The sequence below is a fragment of the Salmo trutta genome, chromosome 21, assembly GCF_901001165.1.
Source record: "Salmo trutta chromosome 21, fSalTru1.1, whole genome shotgun sequence".
NCBI classification, from domain to species: Eukaryota; Metazoa; Chordata; class Actinopteri; order Salmoniformes; family Salmonidae; genus Salmo; species Salmo trutta.
This window is the reverse complement of record NC_042977.1, coordinates 43,513,594-43,531,584: the sequence shown is the minus strand read 5'-3', so window position 1 is coordinate 43,531,584 and position 17,991 is coordinate 43,513,594. Positions and strand designations below refer to the sequence as shown.

The window sequence follows — 17,991 nt, the reverse complement described above, 5'->3', positions numbered from 1 at the left end:
AAGCACAACTGACCTTTTTGTATCACATTCCAAAAATAAAACGGGGGACAGAAATGCAATTTCAGAATGTCCCCCCCCCCATCACCAGGGAAAGTTGCACCCCTGCTTGTATTTAACACCTAGACAACCAGGTGATGCCAAGAGTGTGCAAAGCTGTCATCAAGGCAAAGGGTGGTTACTTTGAAGAATATAAAATATATTTTGATTTGTTTCAGTTGTTTGGTTACTACATGATTCCATATGTGTTATTTCATAGTGTTGATGTCTTCATTATTATTCTACAATGTTGAAAATAGTAAAAAATAAAGAAAAACCATTGAATGAGTAGGTGTTTCCAAACTTTTGACTGGTACTGTATATACAAATCACATGGAAAGTATTCAGACCCCTTCACTTTTTCCACATTTTGTTACGTTACAGACTTATTCTAAAATGTAAAAAAAAAATTTTGTCCTCATCAATCTACACCAAATACCCCATAATGACAAAGCAAAAAACTTTTTTCGAATTTGTGCAAATGTATAAAAAAATAAAAATATCACATTTACATAAGTATTCAGACCCTTTACTCAGTACTTTGTTCAAGCACCTTTGGCAGCCTTGAGTCTCCTTGGGTATGACGCTATAAGCTTGGCACAGCTGTATTAGGACCATGCCTCAGGACTACCTGGCCTGATGACTCCTTGCTGTCCCCAGTCCACCTGGTCGTCCTGCTGCTCCAGTTTCAACTATTCTGCATGCAGCTATGGAACCCTGACCTCTTCACCGGACGTGCTACCATGTCCCGGACCTGCTGTTTTCGACTCTCTCTCTCTCTCTACCGCACCTGCTGTCTCTATCTCTGAATGATCGGCTATGAAAAGCCAACTGACATTTAGTCCTGAGGTGCTGACCTGTTGCACCCTCTACAACCACTGTGATTATAATTTGACCCTGCTGGTCATCTATGAACGTTTGAACATCTTGGCCATGTACTGTTATAATCTCCACCCGCACAGCCAGAAGAGGACTGGCCACATGCTGTCTGCCTAGTACAGTTGAATCCGGGATTCATCCATGAAGAGCACACTTCTCCAGCTTCTCCAGTGGCCATCAAAGGCGAGCATTTGCCCACTGAAGTCAGTTACGACGCCAAACTGCAGTCAGGTCAAGACCCTGGTGAGAACGACGTCCACGTAGATGAGCTTCCCTGAGATGGTTACTGACAGTATGTGCAGAAATTCTTCGGTTGTCCAAACCCACAGTTTCATCAGATGTCCGTGTGGCTGGTCTCAGACGATCCTGCAGGTGAAGAAGCCAGATGTGGAAGTCCTGGCCTGGCATGGTTACACATTGTCTGTAGTTTTGAGGCCGGTTGGATGGACTGCATAATTTGTTGGAGCCGGCTTATGGTAGAGAAATTAACGTTAAATTATCTGGCAACAGCTCTGGAGGACTTTCCTGCAGTCAGCATGCCAATTTGCCACTCCCTCAAAACTTGAGACATCTGTGGCATTGTGTTGTATGACAAAACTGCACATTTTACTGTGGCTTTTTATTGTCCACAGCACAAGTTGCACCTGTGTAATGATCATGCTGTTTAATCAGCTTCTTGATATACCACACCTGTCAGGTGGATAGATTTTCTTTGCAAAGGAGAAATTCTCACTAACAGGGATGTAAACAAATTTGTGCAAAACATTTGAGATAAATAATATTTTTTCTGCATATGGAACATTTCTGGGATCTTTTATTTCAGCTCATAAAACATGGGACCAACAATTTATATGTTGCGTTTATATTTTTGTTCAGTGTATATACAGTGCCAAGGAAAAGTATTTGCCCCCTTTCTAATTTTTTCTACTTTTGCATATAAAGGGAACCTGAGTGAATAAATAACACAACAATTACCTGCTTATTTCATTTATTTAATAAACAAAGTTATGCAACACCCAATGCCCCTGTGTGAAAAAGTAATTGTCCCCTGACACTCAATAACTGGTTGTGCCACCTTTAGCTGCAGTGACTCCAACCAAACACTTCCTGTAGTTGTTGATAAGTCTTTCAAGTCGCCGTGGAAGAATTTTGGCCCACTCTTCAATGCAGAACTGTTGTAACTCAGCGACATTTGTGTGTTTTCAAGCATGAACTACCCATGTCGTTCAAAAAGTTATACTTTTGAATCATCTGTCCATAGAACATTCTTCAAGAGTCTTGATGATCAGGTGCTTCCAGGTGCTTTTTGTCAAACTTGAGTCCACTTTTTGGACGACGTGGGTACCACAGTAAAAACCTCATACCTGCATTCCACAGTAAAAACCTCATACTAACGGTCAAGCATGGTGGTGGTAGTGTGATGGTTTGGGGATGCTTTGCTGCCTCAGGACCTGGATGGCTTGCCTTAATAGAAGGAACCATGAATTATGCTCTGTATCAGAGAATTCTACAAGAGAATGTCAGGCCATCCGGCTGTGAGCTGAAGCACAGCTGGGTCACGCATCAAGACAATTATTCAAAACACACAATGAAGTCTACATGAAATGGCTAAAAAGTAACACATTTGAAGTTTAGGAATGGCCTAGTCAAAGTCCAGACCTAATGCCAATTGAGAATTTCTGGCAGGACTTGAAACGTGCAGTTCATGCTTGAAAACCCACAAATGTCGTTGAGTTAAAGGGGGCAATTACTTTTTTACACAGGGGAATTGGGTGTTACATTACTTTTTTTAAATTAAATAAATGAAATAGTAATATTTTGGGGGGTTATTTTTAAACTCAGGTTCCCTTTATCTAATATTAGGGTTTGGTTCAAGATCTGATAAAAAATATGCAAAAATATAGAAAATCAGATGGGGGAAAATACTTTTTCATGCCACTGTGTATATATATATATATATATATATACTACCGTTCAAAAGTTTGGGGACACTTAGAAATGCCCTTGTTTTTGAAAGAAAAGCAATTTTTTTGTCCATTAAAATAACATCAAATGTGATGTCAGAGTTGGACATCCCAAGGATTCCTGATAGCAAGGACACTTAAATGACGTAAAAACATCTAATCAAACGTCTATAGCTTGCTGGTAAATCAGCCAATTACCGTCATAGTGTATATTCCGCCGACAGCCTAAATGGTTACGTTTCCAGTTCGTGTATTGTGGGATTCAAAAACAAGTTTACCGGATATATTGTCTACCTGTACTGGAAAGGTTTAGGTTTCCAAAATATTAAGTATTCATTAATAAAGTATCAAAGATGTTGAACCTCTTTTCATGTTATTTTTCTTTGCCTCGCCAAAAAAGTGACGCCAGATTTCAAATTCCGTTGCGCATCATCTTTTCTATTTACGGTTGACTGTTTTCACCACTTCCGGCCATAACCCTATTTTAGTTTGTTGCATCGAAGATTGTCTATTATATTGACAAGATATTCGAGTTACCACTCTAACAATGGAAATATATGTCATCAAAGACGGAAAGCAGGCAGGGGGAGGCGAGTTCAGGTGGGACCAGTCTAGCCAATGACAAGGCAGATACGCGTGTGAACAGACATGGAGATAGATAGAGGACTCATCTTTGTATCTGTGCCATTATATAATCTGTGACAGCATGGGCAGCACCATTTTTTAAATTTAACTTGGCAAGTCAGTGAAGAACAATTCTTATTTACAATGACGGCCTACCCCGCCAAACCCTAACCCGCTAGGCCAATTGTACACCGCCCTATGGGACTCCCAATCACGGCCGGTTGTGAAACAGCCTGGAATCGAACCAGGGTCTGTAGTGACGCCTCTAGCACTGAGATGCAGTGCCTTAGACTGCTGCGCCACCCAAGAGCCCTTTTCTTCTTCTTCATTGGCTGATTGCTCCCAACTCATAGGAATCCCCACCAAGTTGACTACTTTAAAATGATTTGAAGCCTCAATTGGCAATGTTATATCCATGATGAGGCCTCTATCTAGCTCTATGACAACTCCGATATAGTCGTATTTTTCTAAATTGACGAAATGTCACGTGTTTACTTATATCAGTGCATGCATAACAAGCTAACCATTTTACGAAACGTCTCTTGTATCAATATTGTATTGTATTTGCCTCACGTGGCAAATTAACAATTCAATTTTCCGTTGACCTCCATACAAAAATTCCTCACGTCTTGGGCAGATTTTGGGTGGAGTAAATGCTCTCGCTTCGCCTTTTCCTCTCTGTAGCTGCACATGGAACTACACGATTCACATTGTTGCTAGCATATTTAAACCAAATGATTAGCATATTACTTAGATACAAAGTTTCAATCATCTGCTGAAGCAAGACCGAACTCTGTTTAGTTTTCGCAAACGTTTGAAAATGTTGAGCAGTGTTTGTCTCCGGGCTCAGATCGCTTCCATCATAGAGGTACTTTCTAAAGCTGCGGTTGCAGAAATTAGCAAAGTAGTCGACGATGGTATAGTTGTGTTACGTGTAGAAATGTGTCGACGGGAAAATGAAATCAACGTCCTGAACAATAATGTACAACAACTTTACAGCGAGCTTCGAAGAGCTCGAAGACGCATTCATCATGGTCGATCAGTCGATGCTGAGAATCTTAGGAGAGGTGGGTCGACGTAGTGGTACTAACTATTTTATAATCAATCAATAGTTATCAATAGCTAACTGTGTACGTGACGTAACATTAGTCAGCCAGAAATATGTGCAGGTAAACAATGTAGGCGTATTTAATCAGCCTACTCACGTTCACACTGCACTGAGCCCAGGGCTAATGTTAGGACCCTACAACAGAAGAGTGTGTCCTCGGGTCATATCTGTCTGTGCACAATGGGATGGGAGAGGAATAGCAATGACTCATTATAACCAATTCAGTGGCCTTGTTAGAGTGGAGGCCTACACCCTGAGATTGGAAGGTTGGGGGTTCGACCACAGACTCTCTCTGCTTGACACTCAGCTTTAACATTTGGCTGGCCCTCGCTTCATACTCGTCGCCAAACCTACTGGCTCCAGGTCATCTACAAGACCCTGCTTGGTAAAGTCCCCCCTTATCTCAGCTCACTGGTCACCATAGCAGCACCCACCTGTAGCACGCGCTCCAGCAGGTATATCTCTCTGGTCACCCCCAAAGCCAATTCCTCCTTTGGCCGTCTCTCCTTCCAGTTCTCTGCTGCCAATGACTGGAACGAACTACAAAAATCTCTGGAACTGGAAACACATATCTCCCTCACTAGCTGTAAGCACCAGCTGTCAGAGCAGCTCACAGATCACTGCACCTGTACATAGCCCATCTATAATCTAGCCCAAACTACTACCTCTTCCCCTACTGTATTTATTTATTTTGCTCCTTTGCACCACATTATTTATATTTCTACTTTGCACTTTCTTCCACTACAAATCTACCATTCCAGTGTTTTACTTGCTATATTGTATTTACTTTGCCACCATGGCCTTTTTTGCCTTTACCTCCCTTATCTCACCTCATTTGCTCACATTGTATATAGACTTATTTTTCTACTGTATTATTGACTGTATGTTTGTTTTACTCCATGTGTAACTCTGTGTTGTTGTGTGTGTCGAACTGCTTTGCTTTTATCTTGGCCAGGTCGCAATTGTAAATGAGAACCTGGTTAAATAAAGGTGAAATAAAAATGTAAAAAATGAAGGAGATGGATTTGGAGATAGGCCCTACAACAGACTAGTATCCTGTCCAGGGGGTGTACTTGTACATCTCGCTATAGAAACAGGAGGCATGTGAAATCAAATCATTATTAATACAAACCATTACACCCTTTTTTGACGCAACTGCCCACAGGGACACATCCATTTAGATTACAATTAAAACAACCAATACATTATTTTGATGACTGACATACAGTACTTATTCATTTCCACAGGGCCTGGTAAAAGTGGTAGCACTTGTGTGGGGAAGACCTCGCTTGAAAAACTGCAGCCTGAGGAAGATTTGAATGAAAAGGATGAAGGAGTTAAACCTGCGGATGAGATTCTGGTGAAGACTGAGCCAGGAGGAGAGGGTCAACAGGAAGAGCAGACTACAGGAGGAGAGGGTCAACAGGAAGAGCAGACTACAGGAGGAGAGGGTCAACAGGAAGAGCAGACTACAGGAGGAGAGGGTCAACAGGAAGAGCAGACTACAGGGATAAAAGACAAGGAAGCATCATGCAGCGGTGTTTTCTTTCCAGGGAAACCATGTTTAGAGTCAGACGTCAGAGAGGATATGATTTTACAGCTCAGACAGCAACAACGTTATCGGCAGTCAGATGCGCTCAGGAGAACAAGCGACGGCACAGTACAGTCAAACCAAGACCCTCAAAGTGCATTGGGTTCTGACCCAAATTATAATACGGCAAGGAGAGCGAGCAACAAAATATTATTCCAGGTTAAGAAACACTTCATTTGCACACTGTGTGGAAAGAGTTTTGAACGTTACGGTCATCTTGAAAGGCATCTGCGAATTCATACGGGTGAGAAGCCGTATAGTTGTGACCTATGTGGAAGGTGTTTCAACCAGAAGGGTAGCCTCAAAGGGCATCTGAAGACTCACAGAGGTAAGAGATTAGAATCACTTATTAGGTTATAGGTTATAGACAATTCCATGTATGCATACCAAATAACAACCTATTCCCTATATAGTGCATTACTTCTGACTAGGGCCCATAGGCTAGTGCATCATATAGGGAATAGGGTACCGTTTGGGACACACTCACTACATAATGACATCCAATATATTGGTTATTAATAGGACATAAACAATTCTATGCCTCATTGTTTTATTAATCAAATGTAATCTTTCCAAACAGTATCGATGGATGGACTAGCTAACAACGAAGAGAAGCCTCGCCTGGATAGACGTCAGTCTGAGGAAGAGCAGTTGAACGGAAAGGAGGAAGTGTTACAAACTGCTCCTCAGATCCCTATGAAGTCTGAGCCAGGGGAGGAGAAGGATGCATTCCAGACACTAGATCATAAAGCAGAAGAACAGACTGCAGGGAGAGCAGAACAGCAACTGGATGATGAATTGTCAACGTACGAGAGAGACAGCCAGCCGTGGATGTCCTGTCCACAAGCAGACAACGATATGGAGACGAGCAATTCAGAATATTTCAACAGTTCAGGTCAGAACTCCCAGTGTCTCACTGATCACTCTCCTGTACCTCTTGTCCCAGGAATGGTGGAGGCGTCATGCAGCAGTGCTTCGTCTCCAGGGAAACCATATGTAGATGTCAGCGAGGATATGATTTTACAGCTCAGGCAGCAACATTATGGACCTTCAGACACACTCTTGATAGCAAGTGACGGTACAGTACAGCCAAACTCACAGGTCATGGACGGGGCTTCGCTGAACCATCCGCCCATCTTCTCCAGTTTCCCGGAAAGGAAAGTGAAAACCTTCCAAGGAGTCACCAAGGACAAGAAGTGCTTCATCTGCTCATTCTGTGGGAAAGTTTTTGAGCGTGTTGGTCATCTGGAAAGGCACCAGCGAATTCATACGGGTGAGAAGCCGTATAGTTGTGACATATGTGGAAGGTGTTTCAACCAGAAGAGTAGCCTCAAAGGGCATCTGAAAACTCACATAGGTAAGAGATGAGAATAATATTAATGTTTTCATACTTTTAATACATGAAAATGGTTAACTCTTAAGTGCATAAATCAGTCAATTATTCTGTAATTAACAGACAGTATGCCCGTTATATAATCAAACAAGGCTTAAATAAGTGTGCATCCTTAATGGAACCCTATTCCCTTTATAGTGTAGTACTATTGACCAGGACCCAAAGGTCTCTGATCAATAGTAGTGCACCACATACAGAATAGGGTGCCATTTGGGATGGATACAAAGTGTTTTCCTGTTCTCTGTCGGGTTTAAGATGACGTTAAACAGTTCGTGTTGGCTGATTTACATTGTTTGAATTGCCATGTTGTTAAAATCTATGCTAAAATACTTGATACTCTTTTCCTGACAAGCAGATGATGCTGACATGCTAACGGGACAACCTCCGCTTGATGATAAGAAGCCTGACGTTTATCCTAGACCCTCGGAGAACACAGAGGAACCGAGGGATCAGCCCTCACCTGCTGAAGCACAGCCTAGCTCCGGGCACAGTGAGGAGGAGGAGGGCAGGGGGCAGGGGTTGGTGGGGGAAGCAGAGAAAGAGAAGCAGTTTGAATCCCAGATACTCAGTCAGTCAGGACCTCCACACCAACAAAGCACAGAGCGACCAGGTTACCAGGACGACCCAGAGTATGTCATGGATGAGAGGGAGAGTCAGCTGTGTAGATCTTTCACAGAGAGGCACAGTGATACTGAGTCTGCATCACTACATCCAGGCTGCTCCTCCGATGTGACAAAGCAGCAGAACTCCCATCCTGTTTCACCCAGTGTCAAATACCATCACAGTCCTTTTGATGGACTGCATCACCACCACGGGTTCTATACGTCAGCTTCTAGAGAGGTGGAACTTGAAGACTTGTCTTTTCAGGATGAGAAAGACAAGTTGGATGTGATTGAGCAAGAGCAGTATGCAGGGATGGTTCTACATGCAAGGAACAGGGAGGATGGTGATGGGACAATACTGCCCAGGTTTCAGGACCGGGTACCACTGCCACCGCTACCCGTAGAGGAGGAAACGGCAATGAGAGCGTACATCACAGAACCAAACTACAGTCAAGAAGGGATTTTATTTGCTCTTGGCATAGACAGTTTTGACAGTACAGAGGGCAGCAGCGCCACTACAGACGACACAATAAATAGATGTTTCATATGCTCCTTTTGTGGAAAGAGTTTTGATCGCCATAGTCATTTTGAAAGACACCTGCACACTCATACTGGTGAGAAGCCCTACAGCTGTGAGATATGTGGTAAGACTTTCACTCAGAAGAGCAGCCTGAAAGCTCATCAGAGACTTCATACAGGTTAATCAAGGGCCAAAGAGTCTTAGTTTGTGTTCCGAATGGCACCCTATTCCTTATTTAGTGCGCTACTTTTTAGGGTATGAATTGCCATTTGGGACACACCCTTACTGAAAGTTGTTTCGACCTCATCAAAACTCAATCAACACCAGTTAATGAGTATGGGACATTTGGCTGCTATTGTTAACACGTTGATGGTGTTGCAACCGTTTAGAAGTCCAACTAAATTGTGTTGATAAGATGTCTTATTTGTTTGTTTGATATGGTCGTTTTTACTTTTTAATTACAGTAAATTTCGGACTATAAGTCACAACTTTTTTCCCAGGCTTTGAACCTTTCGGCTTAAACAATGACGCAGCTAATATATGGATTTTACCCGCTTTACATTTAAAAAAAAAAAAAAAAACATTCTGTGACGTGCTCAGTTTTTTGGCGGCATGAAGCTTTCATTAGACCAATGAAATTGCCGAACGGGTTAAGGTCAAACAACTTTTTTGTTTACTGTTTAGATTAAATCGAGCGCTCTCAAACTTCCCATCATTCTGATTACGGTAGTCATTTTGTCACCCTCATCATGGCAAAGACACGGAGAAATGCATATGATGCAGCTTTCAAGTTGAAGGCGATTGATCTGGCTGTTGGAAAAGGAAATAGAGCTGCTGCACGGGAACTTGGTCTTAATGAGTCGATGATAAGACGTTGGAAACAGCAGCGTGAGGAATTGACTCAGTGCAAAAAGACAACTAAAGCTTACTGCTAATTTTTTTTGTTTTGTTACAAGCCGTGTTTCGTTAAAGCCTATTTATTTTTGTTACAAGCCGTGTTTCGTTAAAGCCTGTGTAAAGTTCATTTGTTTCAATGTACCGGTAGGCACCTGCGGCTTATAGACATGTGCGGCTTATTTATGTTCAAACTAATATTCTTTTTTAAATTCAGTGGGTGCGGCTTATATTCAGGTGCACTTAATAGTCCGGAAATTACGGTAAGTCATTGGACGTAAGCGTCTTCTGTTCGGGGGAATTTTAAGAGCCCAGACATTCGGTCTGAACATTACCACGCGTCGCTTGTGGTATGGTTTTGGAAGCATAAGGATCTTATCTTTCATATCAGCTAGAAAATATATTTTTTTAAGTTATATTGATACACACCTTTTTTATAGGGTTAGTGTTTCCACAAGGCTGATTAGCCATCTCCTAACACCTGTGTGTAAATGGATGCCACCACAAACACAGAAAAATACTGTCTTCTGAAACTGTGTTAAAACAGTATATTTGTATTTGTGAAATTATTTTTTTAATGTAACATTAAAGTAGAGGGATTTATGTATCTAGAACCAACTGCTGCAATTGACAATAGATTGACATTTAGATGGTGTATTTGGCTGTTTTGGCTTCCAGACCCAATTCTCCTCTAAACAGAACATGTAAGGTCCTTGGACAATAAGGAGGAACGTTAGGCTCCTTTAGTTCATTATTGGGCTAGGTTGCTTACTACTCAATGAGTAGAGTACTTCAAATTATCGAGTTTTTTACTCCAACTATCTTAACCCAGGAAAATCAACCAAATGTATTTTTGCTTTGATTTGTTTTTTGGTGTTTCTGCTTGTGGATTTTTGAAATAAATGTAAAATTGTGAACGTCTCAATTTTGTGTGTTAATTGTTTTACTTAGTGACAGTAAAATAAAATGTTTTATAAGAGGATTCCTATTTCTGCCCTTGCAAATTTGGTGTTCAATTTTCTTGTACTTATGGTAACAAACATTTGACTCATGTTTGAGAAGGTTTTGCCCACCTCCATTAAGGTGTTTTAAATGCCAAAGTGCAGCATTTGGTGGATGCCAAGTGCAGAAAGTGGCTAGAGAGGCCCAAAGATTTAAAATCATACATAATGTCTCTTAGGTAGAGGCTTCAATGCAGATTGGTGGAACTATTAGGCAGAATGATTGAGATGACAGGGTCAGTCCTGGAATAAGTGGACCTACTGTAGGAGTTATGTTGGTTCTGACACCATTACGAGGCCTGTTCTGAAAGCTTGCTCTCACAAATGTGTCGTGTCAAAAGACACCTTGATAGTTAATCAGATTGACTTTATAGCCTTCATTGGAAAGGTTATCAACATGACTGCACTTGAGGAAAGCAGAACTGCCAAGTTGAAGGTTATTGTGGGAGCAGCAACAGAGTTTTTAGGAGTAACAGATGTTACTGTTGCCATGATTGTTGATATGTTGACTTTTAATAATTATAATGATTGAATGTCTCAGTATAATGATAGAGTCATGGTTTTTGTCATCCTTCAGTGGAATGTCAGAAGCCTTATTGCTAACGGTCAGGACTTTAAGAAGTATGGAATTGATTTAGAGATCAAACCTGATGTGTTATGTGTTCAAGAAACGTGGCTTAGACCACATCTTGATTTTATTATTCCTGGTTTTTGTTCAGTCGGATCTTATTGATCAATTGGACAGGGTGGGTGGTTGTGCTACATTCATAAGGGAAGGTCATATATATGGTAATATACCTTTCCCATCTGAATATGAATGTGTGATGGTGGAAATCTACAGTGCAGGTAGTAATATTAAGTAGCAACATGTTTATAACCCTTGTCGTCAACTATCTGTAGCGAAGTTTGATGAAATATCTGGAGAATTGGGCTCTAGAGAGTTACAGTGCATTCAGATAGTATTCAGACCCCTTGACCTTTTCCACATTTTGTTACGTTACAGCCTTGTTCTAAAATTGATGAAATTGTTTTTTGACCCTCAATCTTAACACAATACCCCATAATGACAAAACAAAAACAGGTTTTTAGAAATTTCTGCACATTTATTACAAATAAAAAAATGAAATAAGACATTTGCATAAGTATTCCGACTCTTAACTCAATACTTTATTGAAGCACCTTTGTCAACTATTACAGCCTTGAGTCTTATTGGGTATGATGCTACAAGCTTGGCACACCTGTATTTGGGGAGTTTCTCCCATTCTTCTCTGCAGATCTTCAAGCTCTGTCAGGTTGGATGGGGAGCGTCACTGCACAGCTATTTTCAGGTCTCTCCAGACATGTTTGATCGGGTTCAGGTCCGTTGATGAGTAAAAAAACCTCACTTTCAGAGGAAGGCTGTAATGTAACAACATGTGGAAAAAGTCAAGGGGTCTGAATACCATATGAATGCACTGTATGTGCCAGTGAGTGAAGTGGGTGACAAAAGGAAGGTGGTTCCTTGGTGGACCGAAGAGTGCACTGCGGCTATTCGAGAAAGAAATAGGGCTTACAGAGTGTTGCGTAGCAATACAGTGCCTTCGGAAAATATTCAGACCCCTTGACTTTTTATACATTTTGTTACGTTACAGCCTTATTTTAAAATGGATTAAATAAAAAAAAATCCTTAATAATCTACACACAATACCTCATAATGACATCACAATACCCCATAATGACTAAGCAAAAACAGTTTTTTAGAAATATTTGCAAATGTATTCAAAATAAAAAACATACCTTACTTACATAAGTATTCAGACCCTTTGCTATGAGACTCAAGCTCAGGTGCATCCTGTTTCCATTGATCATCCTTGAGATGTCTCTACAATTTGATTTGAGTCCACCTGTGATAAATTACATTGTTTGGTCATGATTTAGAAAGGCACACACCTGTCTATATAAGGTCCCACAGTTGACAGTGCATGTCAAAGCAAAAACCAACCATGAGGTCGAAGGAATTGTCTGTATAGCTCCGAGACAGGGTTGTGTCGAGGCACAGATCTGGGGAAGGGTACCAAAACATTTCTGCAGCATTGAAGGTACCGAAGAACACAGTGGCCTCCATCATTCTTAAATGGAACAAGTTTGGAACCACCAAGACTCTTCCTAGAGCTGGCCACCCGGCCAAACTGAGCAATCGGGGGAGAAGGGTCATGGCCAAGGAGGTGACCAAGAACCCGATAGTCACTCTGACAGAGCTCTAGAGTTCCTCTGTGGAGATGGGAGAACCTTCCAGAAGGACAACCATCTCTGCAGCACTCCACCAATCAGGCCTTTATGGTAGAGTGGCCAGACGGAAGCCACTCATCAGTAAAGGAACCTGACCGCCCGCTTGTAGTTTGCCAAAAGGCACCTAAAGACTCTCAGATCATGAGAAACAAAATGATCTGGTCTGATGAAACCAAGATTGAAAACTTTGGCCTGAATGCCAAGCGTCATGTCTGGAGGAAACCTGGCACCATCCCTACGGTGAAGCATGGTGGTGGCAGCATCATGCTATGGGGATGTTTTTCAGTGGCAGGGACTGGGAGACTAGTCAGGATCGAGGCAAAGATGAATGGAACAAAGTACAAAGAGATCCTTTGTCACGTCCTGACCAGTATTAGGGGTTATTTGTCATTGTAGTTTGGTCAGGGCGTGGCAGGGGGTGTTTGTTTTGTGTGTTTCGGTGTTTTTGGGTTTAGGTTCTATGTTATCTATTTCTATGTTTATTTCTAGTTTTCTATTTCTATGTTGGGTTTTTGGCAATGACCTCCAATTAGAGACAGCTGGTTGTCGTTGTCTCTAATTGGAGGCCATATTTAGTTGTGTTTGTTTCACTTTTGTTTTGTGGGTGGTTGTTTTCCTGTATAGCCTGTGTTGCCTTACGGAACTGTTTTCGTCGTTTGTTTATTTTGTTTAAGTGTTTTCTTTAAATAAATTAAGAAGATGAGCACTTTACCCGCTGCGCCTTGGTCCAATCCTTACGACGCCCATGATATCCTTAATGAAAATCTGCTCAGGAACTCAGACTGGGGCGAAGGTTCACCTTCCAACAGGACAAGGACCCTAAGCACCACAGTCAAGACAAATCGGAAGTGGCTTCGGGACAAGTATCTGAATGTCCTTGAGCGGCCCAGCCAGAGCCCGGACTTGAACCGGATCGAACATCTCTGGAGAGACCTGAAAATAGCCATCCAACCTGACAGCCTGACAGAGCTTGAGAGGATCTGCAGAGAAGAATGGGAGAAACTCCCCAAAAACAAGTGTGCCAAGCTTGTAGCATCATACCCAAGAAGACTCGAGGCTGTAATCGCTGCCAATTGCATGCTCCCTCAAAACATGAGAATCTATGGCATTGTGTTGTGTGAAAAAAACTGCACATTTTAGACCTTTTATCGTCCCCAGCACAAGGTGCAACTGTGTAATGATCATGTTGTTTAATCAGCTGCTTGATAAGCCACACCTGTCAGGTGGATGGATTATCTTGGCAAAGGAGAAATGCTCACTAACAAGAATATCAACAAATGTGTGTCCAAAATTTGAAAGAAAATCTTTATGTGCGCATGGAAAATGTTGTGGGTCCTTTATTTCCGCTCATGAAACATGGGACTGACATGTTGTATTTATATTTTTGTTCCGTGTATATAAGCAACACAGGTGTGACATTTTAAATGCTCATGTTAATGTGTATAAGAAAAGACACACTGTTGACTCTTCTTTGAATGCAGATTTTACCATACATGAGATGTGTTCTACAGCTGCAACATTAAGAGCATCCTGACTGGCTCCATCACCGTCTGGTATGGCAACTGCTTGGCCTCCGACCGCAAGGCACTACAGAGGGTAGTGCGTACGGCACAGTACATCACTGGGGCCAAGCTTCCTGCCATCCAGGACCTCTATACCAGGCGGTGGAAGGCCCTAAACATTGTCAAATACTTCAGCCACCCTAGTCATAGTCTGTTCTCTTTGCTACCGCATGGCAAGTGGTATCGGAGCGCCAAGTTTAGGTCCAAGAAGCTTCTAACAGCTTCTACCCACAAGCCATAAGACTCCTGAACATCTAATCAAATGGCTACCCAAACTATTTGCATTATCACCCCCTTTTACGCTGCTCCTACTCTCTGTTTATTATCTATGCATAGTCACTTTAGTAACTCTACCTACATGTACATATTACCTCGACTAACCGGTGCCCCCGCACATTGACTCTGTACCGGTACCCCCTGTATATAGCCTCGCTATTGTTATTTTACTGCTGCTCTTTAATTATATGTTACTTTCATTTCTTATTTTTGGGGGGGATCTTTCTTAAAACTGCATTGTTGGTTAAGAGCTTGTAAGTAAGGATTTCACTGTGAGGTCTACACCCGTTGTATTCGGCGCATGTGACAAATAACATTTGATTTGATTTTCAGCCTTAATAGGCTGTGGATATACAGCCCTAGGTCATGATCACTTGTGCTATGTAATGTTTAAGCATCTACTGTACCTGATGAGGTCATGTACGTTCCCCTGGGATAATTTAATACGATTTGTAGTGAGGGGTTTATAACTGGTTGTAAACATGCAGTAATATTACCTTTTGTAAAGCCTGGCAAGGACCCTTCATGTGCTGATAGTTAGACCAATAGCACTGGCCTTTAACTTGTGTAAATTGATGGAAAATATGATAGTCATCAGATTGTCATGTTTCCTGGAACATAGAGGTTTATTGAGTCAATGTCAAAGTAGATTCCGTAAAGGTCGATCTACTTTGGATGCATTAGTAAAGGTGAGCAAGTTGAAAATACTCTGGCCATGAAAGAAGTAATTGCTACTGTCTTTTTTTATATTGAAAAGACACTATGTGGAGAGAAGGCCTACTGATTAAGATGGAAGGACTTGGTATTGGTGGGAGATTATATAACTGGGTTTTATCCTTCTTATTTAATCACATTTTTAAGTTAAAATAGGATCCATTTTATCTGATGCCTATGTAGTTGACAATGGTATTCCTCAAGGCAGTGCTGTCAGTTCTATTTTGTTCAATATTATGATTAATGATTTGTTTTCGAATGTAGGTAGGGGTATTGGGGCTTCCCTATATGCTGATTATGGAGCTATATGGAAGAGGGGAAGGAATGTCTCTCGTGACCAAATCTATTCAACAAGATTTACTGGGGTTTAAAATTGTCAGAGACAAAGTCTTGCTGTATGTTCTTCTCAAAGAAGAAAGTTGCTAATAATATACAGTTGTTTCTGTATGGACAGCCTATGTGGCTCAGGTCCCGTGTGGCTCAGTTGGTAGAGCATGGTGTTTGCAACGCCAGGGTTGTGGGTTCGTTTCCCACGGGGGACCAGTACGGAGAAAAAATTTATGACATGTATGCATTCACTACTGTAAGTCGCTCTGGATAAGAGCGTCTGCTAAATGACTAAAATGTAATGTACAAATGTTTCTAAGTACAAATATTTGGGTCTATGGTTCAATAAGAGATATACATGGAAAGATTATGTCATAAATGTTGAAACTAAGTGTAAGAAGGTGGTGAATCTTATGCGCTCAGTCTCTGGTTATGAACGGGGTGCTGACAGACCATAGTTGACGGATATTTATAGAGCTCTGATCAGGACGACAATTGATTACGGATGTATAGTTTATGGAACAGCGGCGAAGACTTGGCTTCAGAGGCTAGACAGAATCCAGTATATAGCTTTAAGGATATGTATTGGTGCATTTAAATCAACATCTGTATGTGCATTACTAGTGGAGGCAGGTGAGATGCCATTGGATATACAGAGTAAAAAACTGTCATTAGCTTATTGGGTTAGGCTGAAAGGCTGTGAGGGTGATCATCTCACTGCTACTGTTCTAGATGACTGTTGGGAATATACTACTAGACAAGGCAGTGGGTTTGGTTGGAAAGCTTGCTCATGAGAGTGGTTTGAGGGAGTTGGAGGTTGGCCCTTCTGTGCTGATAGGGGATGTTCCTCTGTGGTTACTCCCAGATCCTGTTTATCTAACCTTGGTAGAGAATAAAATATTGGTCAGAAGTCAGTGATTTAAGGAAACCGGTTGACAATTACATTGGTAGAAGTTTTTATGCATTTTTACTGCTTTTCACAGATAGATCCAAGGACCCAGATAGTGGGCACACAGGAGCAGGTGTTTATCAAATCAAATCAAATCAAATGTATTTATATAGCCCTTCTTACATCAGCGGATATCTCAAAGTGCTGTACAGAAACCCAGCCTAAAACCCCAAACAGCAAGCAATGCAGGTGTAGAAGCACGGTGGCTAGGAAAAACTCCCTAGAAAGGCCAAAACCTAGGAAGAAACCTAGAGAGGAACCAGGCTATGAGGGGTGGCCAGTCCTCTTCTGGCTGTGCCGGGTGGAGATTATAACAGCACATGGCCTAGATGTTCAAATGTTCATAAATGACCAGCATTGTCAAATAATAATAATCATAGTAGTTGTCGAATTTAATGTGCAGACATGTAGAATACTAACAGACAAACTGTCAGTATACTCAACTGAACAGTTGGCGATAGTAATTGCCCTTCAGTGGGTGGAGGACGTTCAACCTGTCAGAATGATATATAGTATGCTCAGATTCTCTGTCTATATTGAATAGTTTATCATCTGGCAAATCTAATAGGAGTGACATACTATTGGAAGCATTAATGTTATTATGGAGAATTAAGATAGTGGGTGAAGTCGTGAGATTCTGCTGGGTCCCAGCCCATTTGGGTGTGGAAGGGAATTAAATTGTAGACCACATAGCCAAAAGAGCTTTAAAATGAGTCATAATTCATATGAATGTTCCACTGGGTAAAGGTGAGGCCAAATGTAAGCTCAGAGCCTTTTTGTGTGGCAGAAAAGATGGGACCCTGAGCCCAAGGGCCGACATTTATATTCCCTCCAAAGAAAGGTTGGTGGACCAAGATTCAAAGGTCAGATTAGGAAGGAAGAGGTGGTATTTGCTCAACATGTCTAGGACATTATACATTGAACTCGTCTTTACATCTCGTTGGCAAGCATGTGACTTGGTTTGTGTCTGGAGAGTATGGTCGATGAAACGATGGAGCATGTGTTATATTGTTGCAAGTGTGTTGAAGAGAGGGAAAGATTTAAGTGTAAGGTCATTGAGTTGGACAGGGTTGGGGGGTTTGGAAGGGATTTGGCGCATGGTCTATTAGAAGTTAATAGGCTTTTTTTCTCTCTCAGAAGTGCTGAGTTAGGTTGGAGGATTTAGAAATGTGGAACTAATGTTGTAAACCATGATTGTCCACACACTCCAGCACAGTAGGTGGCGGCATGCACCTTTAACGTTGGTTTGCTGACCGCCATTATATGATAGAAGAAGATTTTGA

At 41.6% G+C, this 17,991-nt stretch overlaps 1 protein-coding gene across 3 annotated transcripts in view; it reads left to right on the top strand.

Moving 5' to 3' along the window:
* Window positions 1-9,286, top strand: part of LOC115157508 (ras-responsive element-binding protein 1-like) — a 29,599-nt gene extending 20,313 nt beyond the window's left edge. The window contains exons 1-5 of one of the 3 annotated variants that reach the window (XM_029705824.1): window positions 3,892-4,570; window positions 5,859-5,996; window positions 6,030-6,530; window positions 6,783-7,559; window positions 7,951-9,286. In XM_029705824.1, coding sequence (XP_029561684.1) covers window positions 4,324-4,570; window positions 5,859-5,996; window positions 6,030-6,530; window positions 6,783-7,559; window positions 7,951-8,900 — 2,613 coding nt within the window. In that variant the 5' untranslated portion in view covers window positions 3,892-4,323 and the 3' untranslated portion in view covers window positions 8,901-9,286. Of the gene's footprint in view, window positions 1-3,891; window positions 4,571-5,858; window positions 6,531-6,782; window positions 7,560-7,950 lie in introns of those variants that run through there. The other 2 variants (XM_029705823.1, XM_029705825.1) reach the window with 2 other exon arrangements.
* Window positions 9,287-17,991: the final 8,705 nt, after the last annotated feature.